At 32.6% G+C, this 22,441-nt stretch overlaps 1 protein-coding gene across 1 annotated transcript in view; it reads right to left on the bottom strand.

Annotated features, from left to right (window-relative positions):
* The window catches only part of LOC127538623 (ankyrin repeat domain-containing protein 26-like), a 91,715-nt gene that overhangs the window by 31,094 nt on the left and 38,180 nt on the right, over positions 1-22,441 (bottom strand). Inside the window, exons 11-16 of the mRNA XM_051962410.1 lie at positions 19,502-19,648; positions 16,817-16,850; positions 16,001-16,139; positions 6,210-6,423; positions 2,578-2,761; positions 880-1,023 (exon numbers count right to left, since the gene is read on the bottom strand). Of these exons, the coding sequence (XP_051818370.1) occupies positions 880-1,023; positions 2,578-2,761; positions 6,210-6,423; positions 16,001-16,139; positions 16,817-16,850; positions 19,502-19,648 (862 nt within the window). The remainder of the gene's footprint in view (positions 1-879; positions 1,024-2,577; positions 2,762-6,209; positions 6,424-16,000; positions 16,140-16,816; positions 16,851-19,501; positions 19,649-22,441) is intronic.

The raw sequence follows: 22,441 nt of genomic DNA, 5'->3' as shown, positions 1-22,441 counted from the left end.
GGTCACTATGTGTGTTTGCTGCAGACATATGGATTTCACTGATGACGACAAATATGTCCAAAAATGAAATACAAAAATCCTTTTTTAAACTTTCACATTTGTTTTTAATTAGTATTTTATTTTTCTAAATCAACATTCTGCTTTGCAAAAACTTGTTTTTTAAGTTTTTCTCTCCCTCTTTCTCTCATCCCCAAAACAGCAAGCAATCTGATATAGGTCAAATATGTGCAGTTTTCCTAAACATATTTCTGTATTTGTCATGCTGCACACACACAAAAAAAGATCAAAAAGAAAAAAAAAAGAGCAAACAATAACAAAAGGTTGATCCATATTCAGTCTCTTTCTGGATGAAAATGGCACTTTCTATCACAAGTCTATTGGAATTTTCTTCAATCACTTCATTATTGAAAAGAGCCAAGTCCATTATAGTTGATCATTACATAATTTTGTTGTTGCTGAATAGTGTTCTTCACTTTACTCAGCATCAGTTCATGTAAGTTTTCCCAGTTTTTTTCTAAAATCAATCTGATCATTTCTTACAAAATAATAATACTCCATTACATTCATATATTGCATCTTATTCAGCCATTGTCCAACTTCTGGGCATACACTCAATTTCTAGTTCCTTGCCACTACAAAAAGGACTACAATTAACATTTTTGTACAAGTGGGTCCTTTTTCCTCTTTTATAATCTCTTTGGGATAAAGACCTACTAGTGACACTGCTGAATCAAAAGTATGTACAATTTGATAGTCCTTTGAGCATAGTTCCAAATTGCTCTCCAGAATGGTTGAATCAGTTCACAACTTCAACAATGCAAAAAAAATCCTGATTTTTAAAAATATACAAGCAGATTTTAAAATTACCAAAGCGAATACCTCAGAACTCTGAATCTTTTTGGAAGCAGCTGCTTCAATTTCCTTCTGCTTCAAAAGATAATTATTCAGAATTCCATCTTGTAAAACTCTGGCACTTTGCTCCCGAGAAAGTTGTCTTTGAGCATTATTTCGTTCTTCTTCAACCTAGAAACAACAATTTCATAACAATTTAAATCATATTTATTCAAAAGTCAGCAAAAAAAATTTAAGTGGAATATAGAATCTGAAAAAAATGCAAAATAGCTGTAAAAATCTAAGAAAAGTAGGCTATTGAAAATATTGAAAAAATTGAATTTTAAAGTTGTAAAAAGACCTCAAAAACTATTCAGGCCAATTGATATCATTATTATGTACCTGATTTTCAGTAGACTTTACCTAGCCTTAGCTGGAAATCTTTGCAGGTGGCAGAGCACCATCTTTTATTCTATTTATAGATGACTATTTCTTAGCAAATTCTTCCTGATAACTTTTAAAATGTACATTTTTGCAACTACTATCCATTGCTCTTAGTTCTGTCTCTTAGGCTAAGATAGAAGCTTCAGAATCTTTCTTCCAAATGAATGTCCTTTAAAAATATAAAGGGTTATCATGGGGTTCAAGTCTTCTTTTCTCCAGGATTAACATCATCCAGTTGACTCAAGGCCCTTCCTCATCTTATTTGCCATCTTGCTTACTGGCTACCACAATTTTGTGGTAGTCAAAAATGAACAAAAATTAAACAGGTGACATCTAATAGGGTTGGAGTACAGAGGTGTTTTTACCTCCTCACTTTTGGAAGCTATTCTTTTCCTAACGCAATCCAAAATTACATTTAGCTCTTTGGTTGCCAAATTACAGGGCTGAATCAAAATGTGCTTAGAAGTCACTAAAACTCCTACATTTTTTCAGACAAAATGCTATGTAATCATATTTTTTCCAACTCATTAGTGAATAGTGAAACTATTTTTTTTATCCTAGGTATAAAATTTTACCTTCATTCTAACTGGATTTCATCTTATTAGTAAATTCAGTCCAGTGCTCTGACCTATTCAGACTTTGGCATTCTTCCATTTAGAATAACTTGGATAAATTTAATTGTTTGAGAGCTAAATGTGCTAGAGAACAATAAGCTTTTCTGAAAGACTGAAGGATTTGTGGTACATGTTTGAGATATATATATATGAGAAAGAATTGACCTTGCAATTTCATCGATCTAGAGAGTTCTCAGGTAAGGAACTCCTTCTACCAATGTAGATTAACACCTTCTCTGAACATTATAGTCTTATACTGAACAGCTATGGGGGACTTTGATACCTGCCCTATGGTCAGGTGAAATGACTTATCCAGGTCACAGTCAAGATATATCAGTAGCAACACTTGAAACCTAGTATTCCTAAGTTTGAAGTCAATTCTATCCACTATACCATACTGATTCTCTACTGTGAACTAGATTTTAAAAAGGACCAACTTACCTTTTTAGGTATAGATGTTCAATCTAAAATTTTACATTAAATTGGTAAAAAAAATTTGTATTTTTTTATTTTTGAATACATATTTATGAATTATTGAACCAGACTTGCCTATATTAAAAATAAATACTTCAGTCCTTTTGTAGGGATTAAAAAGGCTTTAATGGATTCACCTTCCCAATCTCAGGACATCCATAAATATTCTTAACAAGGAAAAGATAGAAATACTGACTTTTAAATTCCAATTTACCTGTTTAAAATTATTTCTTACTGTTCTCAGTTCTTGGTCCAAAGTTCTAAGCTTGAATTCAAGTTGATGTTTTAAATCTACTTCTTTACTATATTCTTCTTCTTTTCTTTTTAATTGCTCCCCAATTTTTTCAAATAGCATTTCTGTACTTGAGTGGCTTTCTTTCTCTTGTTTTAGTGTAAACCTAGATTAAAATTGCTTGTTTTAACATCATAGATCAGCAAAAATTATGACTATCATGCTATTTATAGTATATTCATCAGAACCTCTAAAGAAAAAGAAATGGATTCTTGTAGGGAATTCATCATTCTATCAGGAAACTCCTACTGATGCAACTGGGTCATTGCTCAGCAATTTTGAGCCTTAGATAATTGCTTGGGGCACTGAGGAGTTACTGAACTTGCTCAGGTTCATACAGTCAGGATATGTCAGAAATGAGACGTGAACCTACTTCTCTATCCAGGCTATTGCAAGAAATTTTTATTAAAAAAAACAAAATAACAACCAACCCCCCCCAAACCAACAACAATGTATTATATAGCTTTTTGGATAGTTTAGCTTTTTGTATTCAATGGTGAAATTCTATAAATTGGATACATATATCTATTTCTCTCCTTTCCCTGCCTGCCTTCTGGGCTTTAAATTGTTTACTAAACTGCACTAAAGAAGAACTAGAAGAAATGTTTTTTTAAGTTTCTAAGGTTTGATACACCTGATTGATAAAAAGTTTGGAGGGGGATGTTGATAAAATTCCTGACTAAAATTAAGGGTGGGAATGGTTTTGACATTTCCTTCATACATTTTCCCATTACCAATGATTATTCAGAGATAATGTAACTTAATTTTGGAAAAAAAAATTGCAAGTCATTGAATTGAAAATTCATTAAAAATGAATAAAATTTTAAAATTTCAAGAGGAAATGTGGCAGTGAACTCTGTTTAGAGAGAAGCTCAAAATTAATTTTCTAGATTCTTTTTTTACATTTTAAGATACCTACCAGTATTTTAAGTCCAATACTATTCTAAGGGTCTGCCTCAAGTCTGCTTTTACTATTGTTCTTAGCACTTGAAGATAATATTTCTGATGCAGAGTATATCCTAAATAGAAGTGCTTGAACCCCTGAGCAGTCAGCAATCCTGTCTAAACTATTGAAGTCAATTTTTTGGCAAGGCAATTACAATATGAATTGATTTATAAGAAAAACTAAGGAAACCAACTGAAATATTTTCTTATTATTGTCTTATTACTTTAAGCACTTTGTAGTCCTTCAGAATGAAGTATTGAGACAATGTTATCAATGTTATCATTAAAATTAAAGACTTAAGAATGTTAGTTTTAAATGATAGATTAGAATCATAAGAATGATTTTGCTATTGCAAATATATATGTAATAATTTATATAATGACAGAGAAATCATTCCCAAATACTCCCTTAGGAAAGTCAAGGGAGATTCTGAAAGGTGTTTATAAACAATTTCACATGTATTAGATCTCTCTAAAAGTCAGTTACTATTATTAAATAAGCATTTATTAAGTGCTTCCTCTATGCCAACTACTGTGCTAGCCACTGGGGATATAAACAAAGGCAAAAACACCAGTTTCTGCTCCTAAGGTGCTTACTTTTTAAATGACGAAAACAAAATTGGTTAAGATACATGTTACAGACAGAATATTTGGAAGAGTATATCAGAAAAGGCACTAGTAGCTAAGGAGAATGAACAGTGGTGAGCAGGTGAATTTCAGAGAAACCTAGAAAGATTTGCATGAATGATACAAAATTAAGGGAGCAGAACTAGAAGAACAACGTATATAGTAACAGCATCATTGTGTGACAATCATCGATCAAAAACTTGTCTCTTCTCAACAATACAATGATCTAAGACATCCTCAAAGAACTTGTGATGGAAAATGCCATCCACATGAAAAGAAAGAACTAATGGAGTCTAAATGCAGTCAAAGTATACTAGTTTCACTTTATTTAATTTTTTTTTCTTTTTGGTTTGTTTCTTCTCTTCCAACATGGCTAATATGGAAATATAATTTATAAGAATGCACATATATAACCTATATCAAATTGCTTATTGTTTTAGAGAGGAAGGAAAAGGAGGAAAAGAGAAAATTTGAAACTCAAATTTTAAAAAATATAATGTTCAAAATAATCTTTACATGGAATTCCAAAAAAAAATCACTATTAAAAAAATAGCAGATAGTCCAGTACAAGTGGATCTTGGAGATAATAGGGAACCATTACAGCCTAATGAGGGGGAATGACATGTTAAGATCTATGCTTTAGGAAAATCATTTTGGCAGATGAGTGAAGAACGGATTGGTGTATATAAGATTTTGAATCAGAGAAAACAAGTGGAAATCTAGTTCAATAATATAAGCAAGAAATAATGAAGGCCTGAACTGAAGTGGTGGCTTTGTGACTAGAGATGGACATTTATGAGAAATGCTACAAAGATAGAAAATTTGTCATCAGATTGAAGGAAGAATAAAAAGGAGTAGTTAAGGATGTTATTAAATTGCAGGTTAAGCAAATCAGAGGAAGGTGGTTTCATTGATAGTAATAGGGACATTCAGAAGAGGGGAGATTTAGGGAGAAAGATAATTCTGTTAAGGTCAAGATGCATATGGGAAGTTCATAAAGACGTTAATAATGTATGGAGGTAGCTCAAGAGAGAGACTAGGGCTGAACCTGGAAATATGGACCTGGAAATAATTTTTTCCATAGGGATGTTAAATGAAATCACTGGGGGCAGATGAGATTACCAAGAGAAATAATGCACCTTACAAGATTGTAAACTCAATTACAGCTGAGGCTTTCCTTATCTCCCCTAGAGTTTCATAAAGTATTTTACATATAACTGGGTAATAATAAATTTGTTGAGCAAATTGAATAATTAGATGTTTTTTGTATATCAGAAATAGAAATTACCTTTCTAATCTTATACATTGCTATCCTTCTTGTACTCTGCAGTCCAGACAAACTGGTCTTTTTGTTCTACACAGTACAACATAAAATTCCATTTCCCAAGGCCTCACCTTTGTCCTGTTTGTCTACTATGCCTAGAATATATTCCTCTTCTTCTAACCTCCCCATCTCTTAAATATTTCTTTAAAAATTCTACTTATGTACTTCCTTGTACATGAAGATTTCCTGAATCCCTCCCTCCAGCTGTTAGTATTCCTTGAAAAATACGACCCTGCTCTCTGCTCCAAATTTCTTTGACTTCACTGAATTTACTTTTGTATTTACATATTGTATTCTTATATTGAATGTAAACTCATTGATGGCATTTCATTTTTGTCTTTGTAGCCCAAAGCCTAGAACAGTACTTGTCACCCAGAAGGCATTTGATATATGTTTGTTGATTAAACACTATGTGTTTAAACAAAAATGTCCTTCAAAAAGTAAAATCATGTAGTAATAAGGGAGAATTCTAGAAATTATTCCAAACAGGAAAATGGACATACGCCATAGAGTTTAAAAAGGATTAACTAGGTCTCCATAGAGTTTATTATTTTAAAGATGCGTCATTTTTGCCTTACTAATCTCATATCCTCTGTCACAATGCTTCAATGTAAGATAAATTATTTCAAGTTTTTATTTAAACTTAGGTATCCCATACCTGAGTCTGTAGAGTTCTCTATCCCATTCTACTTTTTGATATTCCAACTGGGATTTTATTTTTCTTGTTTCTGATAATTCTTCCAGTAGTCCAGTAATCTTGTTTTCTAAACTCTTAACTTTTCTTTCAAGTTCTATGCATCGTGCTTTTTTAAGTTCTACTGATCGTTCATATTTAAGAACTGCATCCTGAATTTTCAGACAGTGAACAGAATCTGTATAGAGAAAAATACAAGTAAATAAATATATTAGGACTTTAAAATCTGTAGGATAGTGGCAGTGTACTTAGAATTCAGATTCTCCAGCACTAATAAAATAGTATCCACATATAAATCCTAAGGATATAATAAAATATTATTTTGTCAATAGATTTAAATTGAATTAAATTGGGTACTCTAGATAATTAAAAAGACCTAAGTTACACATTACTTTATAAAAAATTATTTGAAACCTCAGCATTCTTCACAACATTTTAAAAAAATGTGAAAAGCAAATATTCTGACATGTACTATTAATGGGACAAATAAGTTTGATAAAATATATTTAAAATGTATATAATACAAATACATTGAATTATTTTATAAGTATCTTAAATATGTTTTACGCCAAATAGTTACATGTAAACACTGTTTGTTCTTTAGAGACTTATAAATTAGTATGCAACATTCATATAATAACCTGGTAACTTTAACCAAAATATAACTGAGAAACCAGAAGGGGGGGAAAAAGTCTTCTGAGCATTAAAGAAAATAGCTAGCACAAAAGTCAAGCACTTTTGGAGAAAGATACATAGCTAAATTTAGACCTACTTCAAAGTTAGAAATGTGTGTAATATCAAGTTACAGATATAACAGACTGGATTATCTGGTTTCCCTTGGCAACTTTCAATTCTTCATACTTTTCAGTGTCTAGCAGAATTGAAGCAGCAAGAATAAGAGTGAGAACAGGGTTGTTAGAGGTAGATACACTGATTATATTATGGCAGTGAAGTTGACATTAAGGGATCTTAAGAGCAAAGATTCAAAGTAAAAAAAAAAAACAAACAAACAAACAAACAAAAAAAACCTGAGGCACAGAGAAGTTAAAGGCCTTGTTGAGAATCACAGTAAGTAGGTAAATAAGGCAGAATTTGAAACTAGGTATTATGTCCAGTATGCTATCCCATATGCCATGCTTACAGAAGAATTTTAAAAACTAGGCAGAAATTTTGAGATTGTTGACATCTTTGGCCACTCAGTGCAAGATTTTAATATTTTGGCTATTCTTTACATGAAAGAGATCACTTTATCCACCTGGTCAGAGCCATCACTTTAATGCTTTTCTATTATCAACCAAGTAAAATTCATACAACTTATCCTAGCATCCAATATAAATAACATAATATGGATAACATAGATAATATAGGACATATAGGCTTACAAAATGCCTTCTCCAAAACAATGCTCTGAAGACATTATATAGATTAAGAAAATAAAGTCTATGTTTAGACGATTTGTCTATACATACAATATTAGGCCCTCTACAATTCGGTAATACCTTAACTTTCCAAATTTACTTCTTATATACTTATAAGTATTCTTATAATTCTTATTATAAACTTGTCTGTAATTCTTATAAACTGTCTAGTAAAACTAAATTTTTTAGTGTCATTTTCCTGTTTCTTTGCTCACAAATTCCATATTTGCAGTGTCCACTCCATTCTGTCTATACTACCGTGATCTATTGAATCAAAACTCAACTTAAATGTTACCTTCACAACCAGAGAGGTTTTTCCCCCCCTCACTTTTTTTATTATTATAGCTTTTTATTGACAGAACATATGCATGGGTTATTTTTCAACAATGAACCTTGCAATCAATTCTGTTCCAACTTTTCCCTTACCCTAAACCCCCTACCTTAGATTGCAGGCAGTTTCATACATGTTAAACATGTTAAGGTATATTTTAAATACAATATATGTGTACATATTTATACAGTTCTCTTGTTACATGAAAAAATTTGGATTTAGAAGATAAAAATAACCTGGGAAGAAAAACAAAAATGCAAGCAGTTCACATTCATTTCTCAGTGTTATTTCTTTGGGTGTAGCTGGTTCTGTTCATCACTGATCAATTGGAACTGAATTGTATCCTCTCTTTGCCAAGGATAGCCATTTCCATCAGAATTGATCCTCATCTAGTATTGTTGTTGAAATGAATAATGATCTCCTGTTTCTGCTCATTTCACTTAGCATCAGTTCATATAAGTCTCTCCAAGCCTCTCTGCATTCATCCTGCTGGACATTTCTTACAAAATAATAATATTCCATAATATTCATATACCACAATTTACCTAGCTATTCTCCAATTGATGGACATCCATTCAATTTCCAGTTTCTAGCCACTATGAAAAGGGTTACCACAAACATTTTTGCACATACAGGTCCCTTTCCCTTCTTTCAGATTTCTTTGGGATATAAGCCCAATAGTAACACTGTTAGATCAAAGGGTATGCACAGTTTGACAACTTTTTGAGCATAATTCCAAATTGCTCTCCAGAATGGTTGGATCCATTCACAATTCCACCAATAATGCACCAGTGTCCCAGTTTTCCCGCATCCCCTCCAACATTCATCATTATCTTTTCCTGTCATCTTAGCCAATCTGAGAGGTGTGTAGTGATATCTCAGAGTTGTCTTCATTTGAATTTCTCTGATCAATAGTGATTTGAAACACCCTTTCACATGAGTAGAAATAGTTTCAATTTCATCAACTGAAAAGTGTTGATATCCTTTGGCCATCTATCAATTGGAGAATAGCTTGATTTCTTATAGAGTCAATTCTCTATTTTGTGATCAATAATTATCTCTACTTCTTTGGTCACAAATTCCTTCCTCCTCCACAAGTCTGAGAGGTAAACTATCCTATATTATTCTAATTTATTTATAATCTCATTCTTTATGACTAAATCATGAACCCATTTTGAGCTTATTTTAGTGTATGGAATTAAGTGTGGGTCCATGTCTAGTTTCTGCCATACTAATTTCCAGTTTTCCCAGCAGTTTTTGTCAAATAGTGAATTCTTATCCCCAAAGCTGGGGTCTTTGGGTTCGTCAAATACTAGATTGCTATAGTTGTCCTGTGAACCTAATCTATTCCACTGGTCAACTAGTCCATTCTTAGCCAATACCAAATGGTTTTGGTGACCTCTGCTTTATAATATAGTTTTAGATCAGGTACAGCTAGGCCACCTTCATTTTTTTTTTTCATTAGTTCCCTTGAAATTCTTGATCTTTTGTTCTTCCATATGAATTTTGTTATTTGTTCTAGGTCATTAAAATAGTTTCTTAGGATTCTGGTTAGTATAGCACTAAATAAATAGATTAGTTTAGGTAGTATTGTCATCTTTATTATATTTGCTCAACCTATCCAAGATCACTGAATATTTTTTTGTTTAGATCTGATTTTATTTGTGTGGAAATTGTTTTGTAGTTTTGCTCATATAGGTCCTGACTTTCCCTTGTCGGATAGATTCCCAAATATTTTATACTATCCACAGATATTTTAAATGTCATTTCTCTTTGTATCTCTTGCTATTGGATTTTGTTGATGTATAAAAATATTGAGGATTTACGTGGATTCTATATCCACAACATTGCTCAAGTTGTGGATTATTTCTAATAGCATTTTTGTAGGATTTCTGGGGTTTTGTAAGTATATCATCATATCTTCAAAGAATGATAATTTGGTTTCCTCATTACCTATTCTAATTCCTTTAATCTCTTTTTTCATCTCTTACTGCCAAAGCTAGCATTTCTACTACAATTTTGAATAGTAATTGTTATGAGTTCAAATGTTGGAGTTCTTGTTCTTCTCAAAGCACAGGGCTTAGAAGCTTAGAGCCCTCCGAATATCTCCAAATCCAAAGGTTATGTCCTTCAGCCTCTGCCTCTGCTTTCTTTAGCCTCCAACCAACACAGAGATGGAATGTCTCTCTTGTCTCCTTCTGGGGAGCCCAGCCACCAACTTGCCGCGGAGAGAGGGCTTCTGGCGTAGCTCCACTGAAATCCGTCAAAGTATTCTCTGCACCAGAGTCGCTCCTCTCGAGTCCAGCACGCCAAATGTTATGAGTGCAAATGTTGAGTTGTTGTTCTTCTTTAAAATATTATAAAAGTTCTCTCTGGGTGCCTTCCCTGGAATCAGGATTTTGTCGGTCCCTATTCGGGCGCCAAAATGTGGTAAGCTTTTTCTTCTCAAAATTCAGCCAGGTGATAAAAGTTCAGATCTTTTATTATCTCCAATATAGCCCGGTTAGCTTAGAGGCCTATCTCTCTGCTTGGTTCCAAGAGCTCTCGCCACTTTGTCCTTTGCTTCTGCCTCTGCTTTCTTCAGCCTCCAGCCAGCTCTACTCTTCATGTCATTCCGGCGAAATCTCGACTTGTAGCTTCTTCACTCTGAAGAACTTCTTTGACTGGCCCATTGAAGCTCTATTTATGGTCCTTCAAGAGAGGATTGTGGGTTTTCTCCCATAGTGCTCTCTGGCCCAAAGAGCTTCAAGGGAGGTATGAACTCATTGAACTCCAATGAGTAAAGGTGTGAACACAAGCCTTGTATTAATTAGTTCTACTTAGTACCTTGTTTCAGGTTCTGCCCAAAACATCTTCTTGTAAGATTAGATCAACTCTAATTAGTTAGCAGTTAGTAAGGATTCCAACAAGTAATGGTGATAATGGGCAATCTTGTTTCACTTCTGATTTTACTGGGAATGGTTCCAGTTTATCATCATTACATATGATGTTTATTGATGATTTAAATAGATGCTACTATTTAAAGAAAAAGTCCATTTATTCCTATACTCGCTAGTGTTTTTAATAGGAATGGATGTTGTATTTTTTAATAGGAATGGATGTTGTATTTTATCAAATGCATCTATTGAGATGATCATATGATTTTTGTTAATTTGGTGATAGTCAATTATGTTAGTTTTCCTAATATTGAACCAGCCCTGCATTCCTGGTATAAATTCTACTTGATCATTGTGTATTATCTAGTGATGATTTTCTGTAATCTTTTTGCTAATATTTAAGATTTTTGCATCAATGTTCATTAGGGAGATTGGTCTTTAATTTTCTTATTGTGTTTTCCTCCTACCTGGTTTAAATATCAGTACCATGTCTCTGTCATAAAAGTTATTTGGTAGGGCTCCTTCAATCCCTATTTTTTCAAATAATTTATGTAGTGTTAGAGTTAACAGTTGTTTAAATGTTTTGTAGAATTCACATGTAAATCCATCTGATCCTGGGGATTTTTTCTTAGGGAGCTGATTCATAGCTTGTTCTATTTCTTTTTCTAAAATGGGACTGTTTAACCAAGTTACTTCTTCCTTTGTTAATATGGGCAAGCTACATTTTTGAAGGTATTCATTCATTTCATTTATGCTATCAAATTTATTGGCGTAAAGTTGGACAAAGTAACTCCTAATTATTACTCTAATTTCCTCTTCATTAGTGGCAAGTTCTCCCTTTTCATTTTTAAGACTAACAATTTGATTTTCCTTTTTCTAATCAAATTTACCAAAGATTTATCTATTTTGTTAATTTTTTCATATTAATCTCTCCTTTTATTTTTAGAATTTCAAGTTTAATGTTTGACTTGGGGGGGGGAGGTGTTAATTTGCTCTTTTTTTTAGCTTTTTTAGTTGCAAGCCTAATTCATTGATTTTCTCTCTATTTTACGCAAGTAGGCCTCTAGAAATATAAAATTTCCCTTTATTACCATTTGGCTGTATCCCACACATTTTGGTATGACGTCTCATTATTGTCATTCTCTTGGGTGAAATTGTTGTGTCTATGATTTGCTGTTTCACCCAATCATTCTTTAGGATGAGATCATTTAGTTTCCCATTACTTTTTGGTAATTTTTATTGCATCATGATCTGAAAAGGATGCATTTTACTATTTTTTAAATTTTTAATAGCTTTTTATTTACAAGTTATATACATGGATAATTTTACAGCATTGACAATTGCCAACCTTTTGTTCCAATTTTTCTCCTCCTTCCTCCCACCCTCTCTCCTAGATGGCAGGATGACCAATACATGCTAAATATATTTAAGTATAAATTAAATACAAAATTAAGTATTTTGTTATTTTGCTGTATAAAAAGAATTGGACTCTGAAATGTTGTACAATTAGCCTGTGAAGGAAATCAAAAAATGCAGGTGGGCAAAAATATAGGGATTGGGAATTCAATGCAATGGTTCTTAGTCATCTCCCAGAGTTCTTTTGCTGGGTGTAGCTGGTTCAGTTCATTACTGTTCCATACTGATTTCGTTCATCTCATTGCTGAAGATGGCCAGTTCCATCAGAATTGATCATCATATAATATTGTTGTTGAAGTATATAATGATCTCCTAGTCCTGCTCATTTCACTCAGCATCAGTTCGTGTAAGTATCTCCAGGATGCATTTACTATTTCTGCCTTTCTACATTTGAATTTGAGGTCTTTATGTCCTAATATATGGTCAATTTTTAATAGGATCCATGAAGTGCTAAAAAGAAAGCGTACACCCTTCTGTCTCCATTTAGTTTTCTTCAAACTTCTATCATACCTAACTTTTCTAATATTCTATTTACCTCTTTAACTTCTTATTTGTTTTGTGGTTTGATTTATCTAGTTCTGAGAGTGCAAGGTTAAGATCTCCCACTATTATAGCTTTGCTGTCTATTTCTTCTTGCAGCTCTTTTAACTTCTCCTTTAAGAATTTAGATGCTACACCACTTGGTGCATATATGTTTAATGTTGATATTGCTTCTTTATCTATGTTACCCTTTAGCAAGATATAATTCCCTTCCTTATCTCTTTTAATTAGATCAATTTTTGCTTTTGCTTGATCTGAGATCAGGATGGCTACCCCTAATATGTTGACTTCACCTGAAGTAAGAGTAGATTCTGCTCCAGCGTTTTATCTTGACTCTGTATGTAGCGCCTTTCTTCAAGTGTGTTTCCTGCAAACAACATATTGTAGGATTCTGACTTTTAATCCAGGTTGCTATCCGCCTCTGCTTTATGGGGAAGTTTACTCCATTCACATTTATGGTTAGAATTACTAAATGTGTATTTCCTGCCATCTTGTTAAACCCAGATTATGCTTTTCTCTTTTCTATCTCCCTTAACCCCCTCCCCAGTATTAAACTTGTGAGCACCACTTGCCTCATGCAGCCCTCTCTCTTTAGGATCCTTCCTCCCACCTTAGAATCCCTCCCCTTAAACTTTTTCCTTACAATTTCTGTATTCCCTTGTATTTAGCTTTCTCTTTCCTTTTTCACTTTTCTCATCCCACTTTTCAATGAAGTGGGAGAAGTTTCTCTGTAAATTGAATATGTCTAATATTTTTCTCTTTGAGCCAATTCTGATGACAGTAAGATAAACACTATGTTCATCCTCCTCCCTTCTTTCCCTCAGATATAGTAGGTTTTCCTTGCCTCTTTGTGAGATGTAGTACCTCCACTTTTCCCTTTTTCTGGTACAATTTCCTTTCCACCTCTAACTCTTTTTTATATTATAACAGTAAAACCAAATTATACATGTATTCTTTATGTATATTCATAACAGAAATATAGTTCTCAAGATTTCTTTTTACCTTTTTATGTTTTGCTTGAATCCTATATTTGGAGGCCAAACTTTTTGTTTAATTCTGTTTTTTTTTTTCATCAGAAATAGATGAAATTCACCTATTTCATTGAATGTCCATCTTCTTCTCTGGGAAAAAAAATGCTCATTTTGTCTGGGTTAAGTTATTCTTGGCTGCATACTAAATTCCTTAGCCTTTTAGATTATCAAATTCCAGGCCCTTCGATCCTTTAATGTGGACGCTTTTAGATCCTGAGTAATCCTTATTGTGGTTCCTTTATATTTGAATTGTTTTTTTCTAGGTGCTTGTAGTATTTTTTCCTTGGTCTGATAGTTCTGGAATTTAGCCACAATATTTCTTGGAGTTTTGATTTTGAGATCTCTTTCAGTAAGTGATCGATGAATTCTTTCAATTTCCATTTTACCCTCTGTTTCTAGAACATATGGACAGTTCTCTTTGATGATTTCCTGAAAAATAGTGTCTAGGCTCTTTTTTTATCATGATTTTCAAGAAGTCCAATAATCCTCAGATTATTTCTCCTAGATTTATTTTCCATGTCTGTTGTTTTGCCAAGTAGGTATTTAACATTTTTTCTATTTTTTTCATTTTTTGGGTTTTTCTTGACTGATTCTTGGTGTTTCCCTCCAGTCATTCATTCACATTTATTCAATTCTGATTTTTAATGAATTATATTCATTTACTTTTTTTTATTTTTGTAATTGTCCAATTGGAATTTTTTTTTTCCATTTCACCAATTTTATTTTTTAGAGAGCTATTTTCTTTTTCCACTAGTTTTCAGGGAGTTGGTTTCTTTATACACTATATCTTTTAATGAGTAGAATTACTTATCCAGACCGTCTTGCAAAGCTTCCCTTTCCTTTCCCCATTTTTCTTCTAGCTCTCTTGTAAGAGCATTTTTAATTTATTTTATGAGAGCCTTGTGTGGTGAGGACTAGATCATATTCCCCTTTGGGGTTTCAGCTAGAGACAATCTATTTTTAGTCTCCTCAGGGTTTGAAATCTGCTCTCTATCAGTCTAGAAGCTATCTATAGTTAGAACATGCTTTACCTTTTTATTCATTTTGACCAAAAAAACAAACAAATAAACAAAAAAACAGTGTAGCCTGCTTTTGGGGCAGTATGATGTTACCAAGCTTCCTCTACAGACAACAGAAAGCAGCAGTGAAGCAGCAGTGGGACAGCAATGGCTATGCTGGGATCAGCATCTTTAAGCTGAGATCGTACTGAGTCCCTCCCAGTGCTGAGTGAGTATTGCCAGATCCCAAGAGACTCTAGTGTTTTGGGATCACAGTCTTTATCCCCTGCGTTTATAGCTTCTCTGTTGATCTACATTGGTTTGCTGCCAGAGCAAAGTAGCTGACACTGTGGTAAAGTTCTCCCTGAAAATTTTCTTACTGCAGAGACCACACTCTGCCCCACTCTGGTCTGCTCAGCATGAGCTGTCTTCCATGCTCTCGCTGCCAACTAGCCTGATGCTGAGTCTGGTTTAACCATCCCTGCCCATGAGCAAATACAGACCTTTTCTGGTGAATTTTGAGAATATCTTCTGTGGTAATGTGTTGTATTTCCACTATTTGTGGGCTTCATAGTCAAGCACAAATTCTGAGGCTGTTCCATATAAGAAGGTGTCTGAGGGTAAGGAAGAGCTTAGATAGACATGTGTGTCCTCTCTGCCATCTTGGCTCCATCTCCTTTTTTTCATCATTCTTGATAGCTAATGTTCTTTCCCACTTTATACCTCACATAGTGATATCATATCATATCATTATATCATATCATATAGTCTTCAAGTATGTGTGTATTTTTCAATATTAGAGTTGTCTATGTAGGCTCTATCCACCTAGTAGACAGCACACCTAATGAGGACAAGGACTGTATCTAATTCCAAAATTTATGTATTTGTCACACAGTAGTTATTTAATAATTCTTTTTGAATTGAAACAAATAATGGGTCATCTTTAAGAACTTTTTCTGAAAAATTCATTACTCTGAAGCCAACATAATCTTTTCAGCTTGGCAAGATTAGATCCTAAGAATCCAATCATCTCTGTTCTGCTATGTCAATAGAATAAGACATCAATGTTACCTTTTTGGATAAACACACATCTTTGGTTTCTGTTTAGTACTGGTATTCTGTTACAAAATTTAAAATATTCTTACCTTTACAATCAACACTAAGTTGTTCAATCAATAATATAACATTCTTATAGTTTGAAGGAGGCAAATCATAATCTTCTGTAGCTATGTCAGATGACTGAGTAAGATCATCAAGATAATCTGAAGATATCAATACGTTATCCTATAAAATACGTAAAAGTATTGTAAAGTAATAAAAAATTTTAAAAAATAACAATGGCTAACATTTATGTAACACCGAGATTTTCACAGAAGTTTACATATATATATATATATATATATATATATATATATATATATATATATATTATATATATATATATATATATATAATCTCATGGCATCCCACAATAAACAATTTTGTGAGATAAGTACTAATAATTATTTTACAAATGAGGAAACAGACTATATAAGAACAATTAGGTAATTTATCCAGGATCATACAATACAAATAGCTAATAGCCCAAAGATGGATTCACAGTCAGTCTTCCAGACTCTATTTATCAGGCCATTTATCTATCTAAAAGCTGAATTATTTAATAATCTTAAGAAAGGATCACAAATAGTCACAATATCTCTTATAAATAGTAAATGGTCTCAATTTTTTTTTATATAATAAAATGGGAGGGGGGGAGGGGGAAGGAAATGAAAGAAAATCCAGCAACATAATTAGTTTTCTAGCATTTACAACAGGGCACATTTCACTACAAGATTATATCTTGTATCCATTTTCAGATTAAATATTCATACTTTATATACTGCAGAAAAGAGATCCTACTTGTTCACTGAAACGGCCATTATTTTCTAAACAATTTATCTTTCTAGCATTTTTTATAGTACCTTATTCTTTCCATCCAATGTTTTCTTTGCAGGCCTAAAGAGAAATAATTCTTTTTAGTGTAAATATAGACAAAATATACATCAAGTTTGTACTTATATTAAGTGTTTTATTTGAAAATTATATACTTTATTCCTCTACTGGGTCTGTATCCCAAACAGATCATAAAAAAGGGAAAAGGACCCAGATGAAGCAACCCTTTTTGTAGTAGCAAGGAAATGGAAATTGAGAAGATACCCCTCAGTTGGGGAAGGATTCAATAAGTTATGACATATGAATTTAATAGAATATTATTGTTTTAAAAGAAATGAGCAGGCTGATTTCAGAAAAGTTTGGAAAAGTCTTATATGAACTGATGCTAAGTGAAGTGAGCAGAACAAAGAGAACACTGTACACAATAACAACAAGATTATGTAATGATCAATTGAAATAGACTTGGCTCTTTTCAAAAATGAGGTGAACCAAGACAATTCCAATAGATTTGTGATAGAAAGTTGTGAATGTGAATCAAAACATAGTATTTTCACTGTTTTTGTTATTTTTTACTTGCTTTTTTTCCCCTTAATTTTTTTTTCTCTTTTGATATGGATTTTTTTCCTTTGCATAGTATGATGAATATGGAAATATGTTTAGAAGAAGTGCAAAGCTTAACCTGTATCAAATTGCTTGTTGTCTTGGGGAGGGGAAGAGGTGAAGAAAGGGAGAAAAATTTGTAACACAAGATTTTGTGAAGGTGAATGTTTAGAACTATCTATGCATGTACTTGAAAAAAATAAAATACTATTTGAAAATTAATTTATGCTTTTTAATGTTTCTAGTCAATTACATAAGACATAGAATATAGCAGCATGTAATCTCATGGCCTTAATTTATAATAAAAGTTTATCTTTGCCTCTTGAAAAGTTTTTAAAACAAACAAAACATATTTCTTTAAGTAACATTTGAATTTCTTCCATTAATAAAAAGGCTGAGGAATTACTTTCCAAATAAATGTGAGCCAAAAAATCAACATATGATGGAATACCAATGATTTTCAATTATTTATATCCCAAACTCCCTGTTATTAAGATTCTAAAATAACAAGAATTTGGACAGAATACTATAACTATTGTTAGTACGAATTGAGTCATCAACAAAAATTAAATTATGTCCATTATGTTTGATTGCATTCTAAGTGTTAGAAAGTATTATACATGGTAACCATGATTTTTTTTTAATTTTTAAATTTTTTTGTAATAATTCTTGATATCAATTTTTAAAATCCAAGTCTTATGTACGTATATTCAATTTACTATGTTATAAACTCTTAAGAGGTCAGATACTATGTTATTCACCTTTCTGTCTTTCTTAGGGCCTGGCAAAACACTCTTCACATTGTATGTGATTACTGCTTTTTTAAAATACGTTTACCAGCACATTAGATATTGTGCACACAGATCTTGCACATATTAAAAATATGAGAGGATGTGCATATTACTATGACATGATGAGAAGCTATGGTAATTCCCCCTAGAGAAATTACTCATATTGATGAGATCATATACCAATTCTCTGTAATACTGAAGTACCAAGTTAAATGCGATTAAATAGAACAAAATTCAGAAAGAAATTCTATTAAACAGTGATGGCTCTTTCTAGGTATTAAAAAAAATTACAAGATATTCTAACATCAGTGACCTAATTAGAGAATATTCTATAAATTAGAAGAAGAAAAAACATTTAGAAGTAAATTCTGGTAAATTATAGCTGATGAAAATGGTTCTAGCACTATCCAGGGGCTTAATCAACTAAAATAATTTTAAGTTAAACAGAATATATCTATTACTCAGCTATAGCCTTATCTTTGTCTCTACCTTTATTACCAAGTAGTTCCAGAAATATGATCTGTTTAATGAAAATTTTAACAATAATGGCAGTCATTAGCAGAATACTCTGTTGCATGAAAGAGAAACATAATATACATAAAATACACTTTACAAAGTACTTTCCTTACAATAATCCTGCTGATGACCCAAGTGTTATCATTCTCATTTTACAAATGTGTGATATGTACTAGGTTCCACTGCTAATGTTGATCTTGTGCTACAGTGGAAAGTGGACTGAATCTGGAGTTCAAACTCTGGCTCTGCCTCTTTTTACTTGTATGAGTGACCTAAAGAAAAACCTTAGGAAAATCTCATCTCTAAAAATGAAGGTTGGATTACATAACCCTGACAGTGCTTTCCAACTCTCAAAATATGCTAAGACAATAGAAGAGTAGAAATATCAGCTTTAATCTTCTGACTCCAAAGTTAGTATTACTAGTGCTTAGGTTTGTATGGTGAAAACCATATTCCTATGGACTAATGTTGTTCCTGCTGTGTTGTGTCATCACAATGAGTAAATTGGGGTGTATCATTGCAACTGGTTTGTTATGCTGGGGAGAATTTCAAGTGTCAAACAGTGGGAAGTAGTATGGCATACATATAAATGGGGAGTCTGGACCCCCTAGCTTTACCATAATAACTAGCATTTCTGACATTTGGAATCTAGTTGCCTAAAGAGAAAAGTGCTACTGTGCATATGTCTCATGCCCCCACATATTAAAAAGAATGTTCAACTGTCAGAACAAAGAATATCAGGACAGCAGTCTTCTACAACTACCAAAAGTATATACTGCTAATATTTTTTAAACAGTAGTGGTTTACCTTAATTCATAATGATCTGCTTCACTTAAACTGCTGTCATGACTATGGTATAGAATACCAGATGAGGAATTCACTTTTTCAGGAGATGAAGTCATACCAGGATCCTTGACAATCCATTTATCATTTTGAGTCTTTTTTACATTTTTCCTATGCATGGCAAAATCATGGGGGAAATTTATTTTTCTTTCTCTTTTAATAAATATTTCATTTTGCTTCCAGACTAAGCTTCCTTAAATAAGACTTGGATCATATCATTCCCCAGATCATAAACCTTTAATACCCCCCACTGCCTTTTATAGTGCATCAAATCAGCCCCATCTCGCTGTGATACTCCTTCCCATCCAGCTTAGTTTCTTTATCCAAAAAAGGTTCTCCCACAACTCAGAATGCAAGGTCCTTCCAATGAGATTCACTTGTGTGACTTTAGGAAAACCACCAATCTCATTTCTAAATAAGGAGGCTGGATTACATAATCCTTATAGTGCCTTCCAGTTCTCAATCTATGCTAGAATAGTAGGAGAGTGGAAACATTTTCTGAATACAAGATTGGTTATTACTAGTGCTTAAGTTTGTATGATGAAAACCATATTCCTATGGACAATAATGTCGATCCTGCTATGTTCTGACACTACGAGTAAATAGGAATGCATTATCACTGACTAGTTTGTTCTGTCTAGGAATGTTCTGCTTGTTTTTCTGCCTTTTTTTATTATTATTATATAATGTTCCCTATTTCTTGCTTATACTTTGGGCTAAATGACAAAACCAAGTAGTTGTGATTAGACAATTTGTAGGCAAAATATCAAGGATTTATCAAGGTAAGCTTAATATGAGCCAACAATCCCAAGATAAAGTCCAAAAAATTAATGTGATAATGTGCTGAGTTCTAAGAGGCATAGATTCCAAAACGAGGCAGGTGATGGTTTCCTTATACTATGCCCTGGTTAGAACATATTTGAATTCATTTCTGGGAGATATATTTTAGGAAAAAAATTTAGCACTCAGAATATGTCGAGAGGAAAGAAAAAAGGATGGAGAGAAATAAAAATCTTGTCAAATAAGAAGCAACTGAAAGCATTACAGATGTTTACTCTAGAGAAAAGATGAAAAACTGGGAGGATAGAGATATATGTATTAAGGGCTATTATATTGAATTGATCTTACAAAGGGTTGGAACTAGAGTCAGAGAAACACATTTAGGATTATTACATGAAAAACAAAAAAACATTCAACTTCCAAACAATTAAGACTTATTTAAAGAGGAATGGACCACCTTAGAAATTAGCACATTCCTCTGTGTGTATATGCGGGTATATATGTAGGTATGCATGCATGCAAAACTAGTGAGCAATTAACAATCAGAAATGTGGGAAGATAGTTCTTTAATTTAGCTTGAATGGACCTCACAAATCTACCAGTTGCCCTGTTCACATACCTTTACCTTCCTACTCTGGTAAGTTATCAAAGAAAAACTTTATTGGGAAAAAACAAATAAACATATAGCACATTTGTAATGATTCTTGATATCAATTTGTTCCAGTCCCTAACTTTATTCATAGATTTCACAGAATTTGAATAGCATGTTCTCTTGCAATCTACCCTGCTTTTTTTGTCAAAATTCCAAAGAACAAAAATTTCTTTGATGCTTTAGAATTATTGCTCTCTCCCACTGCTAAAACATATACCACAATGAGGTATTTTTACACAATGACAAGAAAAGTCCTAGATAAAACCAACATATTCATCATAAAATTTTTTAGTAACAAACAGATAGTTTTTGTATAGATAGTTATAGTGTAGATAGAATAGCAGCTCACTGACTGGGGAATGGCTAAATAAATTGTGGTCTATTAATGTAATGGAATATCATTGTATTTGGTTAGAAATAATAACTATATAGAAGCATGAGAATATTTCTTTTTAATGAAAAATGAAAAATATACTTTATAGATTCAGCAACATAAGTATTAAGGACAATAAAATAACTGAAACTGAATGCTGTGAAATTATAATGCTCAAGCTTGATCTAGATGAGAAAGTACCTTCTTCCACTTATGCTGGATGAAAGACTATCAGTGTGATACAGTGTAAATACTGATGTGATGATTAGGGATATTTTTCTGGAAGGGTGAGGAGATATATATTGGGAAATGAGACTGATATAAAGACAAAGTATTCTTCTCTCAACTGTCCATAGTTTACTGTATCTTACATATAAATTTAATATGGTTACTTCCTATTAATCAAAGGAAAAGTAGACAACTTTGTCTGCATGCCATTAAGGTCAAAATGTATGAATATTGGCATTGAGGCAGGGAAAGGTGCCCTTTTCAGAGACTATCCAATATGTTATGTTTGTATATTATTGTCATCTTGAATTTATATTCAATAAGTTCAATGAACTTATTTGCTCTTGGAATAAATTATGATAGATTTATTTAATGCTATTGTTAAATTATCTATCATGTTAATAAAAGTAAATGGTGTTTTTTTTTTTTTTTACATTCTCTTGACTTTCTAAATGTCAATCCAGATTCCAACTCTTATAAGTTGTAACTTTATAGGTCTTCTAGTAAATACAATCCAAATCTTTACCATATTCCTGTCTTTTTTTTTTTATCATCTTATGATCCTATGAATTTTTTGGTAGCAGTTACCTGATTTTTGCTTTTTCTCAGTTTGTCCAAAACTCATGACACTAGTAGATCTTGGGCTAATGTTACATGAGCCCTTCTCTTTCTAACTTTCTGTTAGTTTCCTTTTTTTCTTCCCCCATCCTGGAAGGACATTAAATCTTTCACTTCTCAGCCCCATCCTTGTAGGAGAGAATCAGAATCCTCTTCCATGTGGATCTTCAGTTCTGTCCTTTACCAACCTTCTCTCCTCCTACCCCTTCCTCCCTAATCATGGTGGTGGGTTGGTGGGAAGGTTTTTGTTTTT

The sequence above is a fragment of the Antechinus flavipes genome, chromosome 5 (assembly GCF_016432865.1).
Source record: "Antechinus flavipes isolate AdamAnt ecotype Samford, QLD, Australia chromosome 5, AdamAnt_v2, whole genome shotgun sequence".
NCBI lineage: Eukaryota > Metazoa > Chordata > Mammalia > Dasyuromorphia > Dasyuridae > Antechinus > Antechinus flavipes.
Note: the sequence above shows the minus strand (reverse complement) of the source record. Positions and strands in the feature narration are given on the sequence as shown.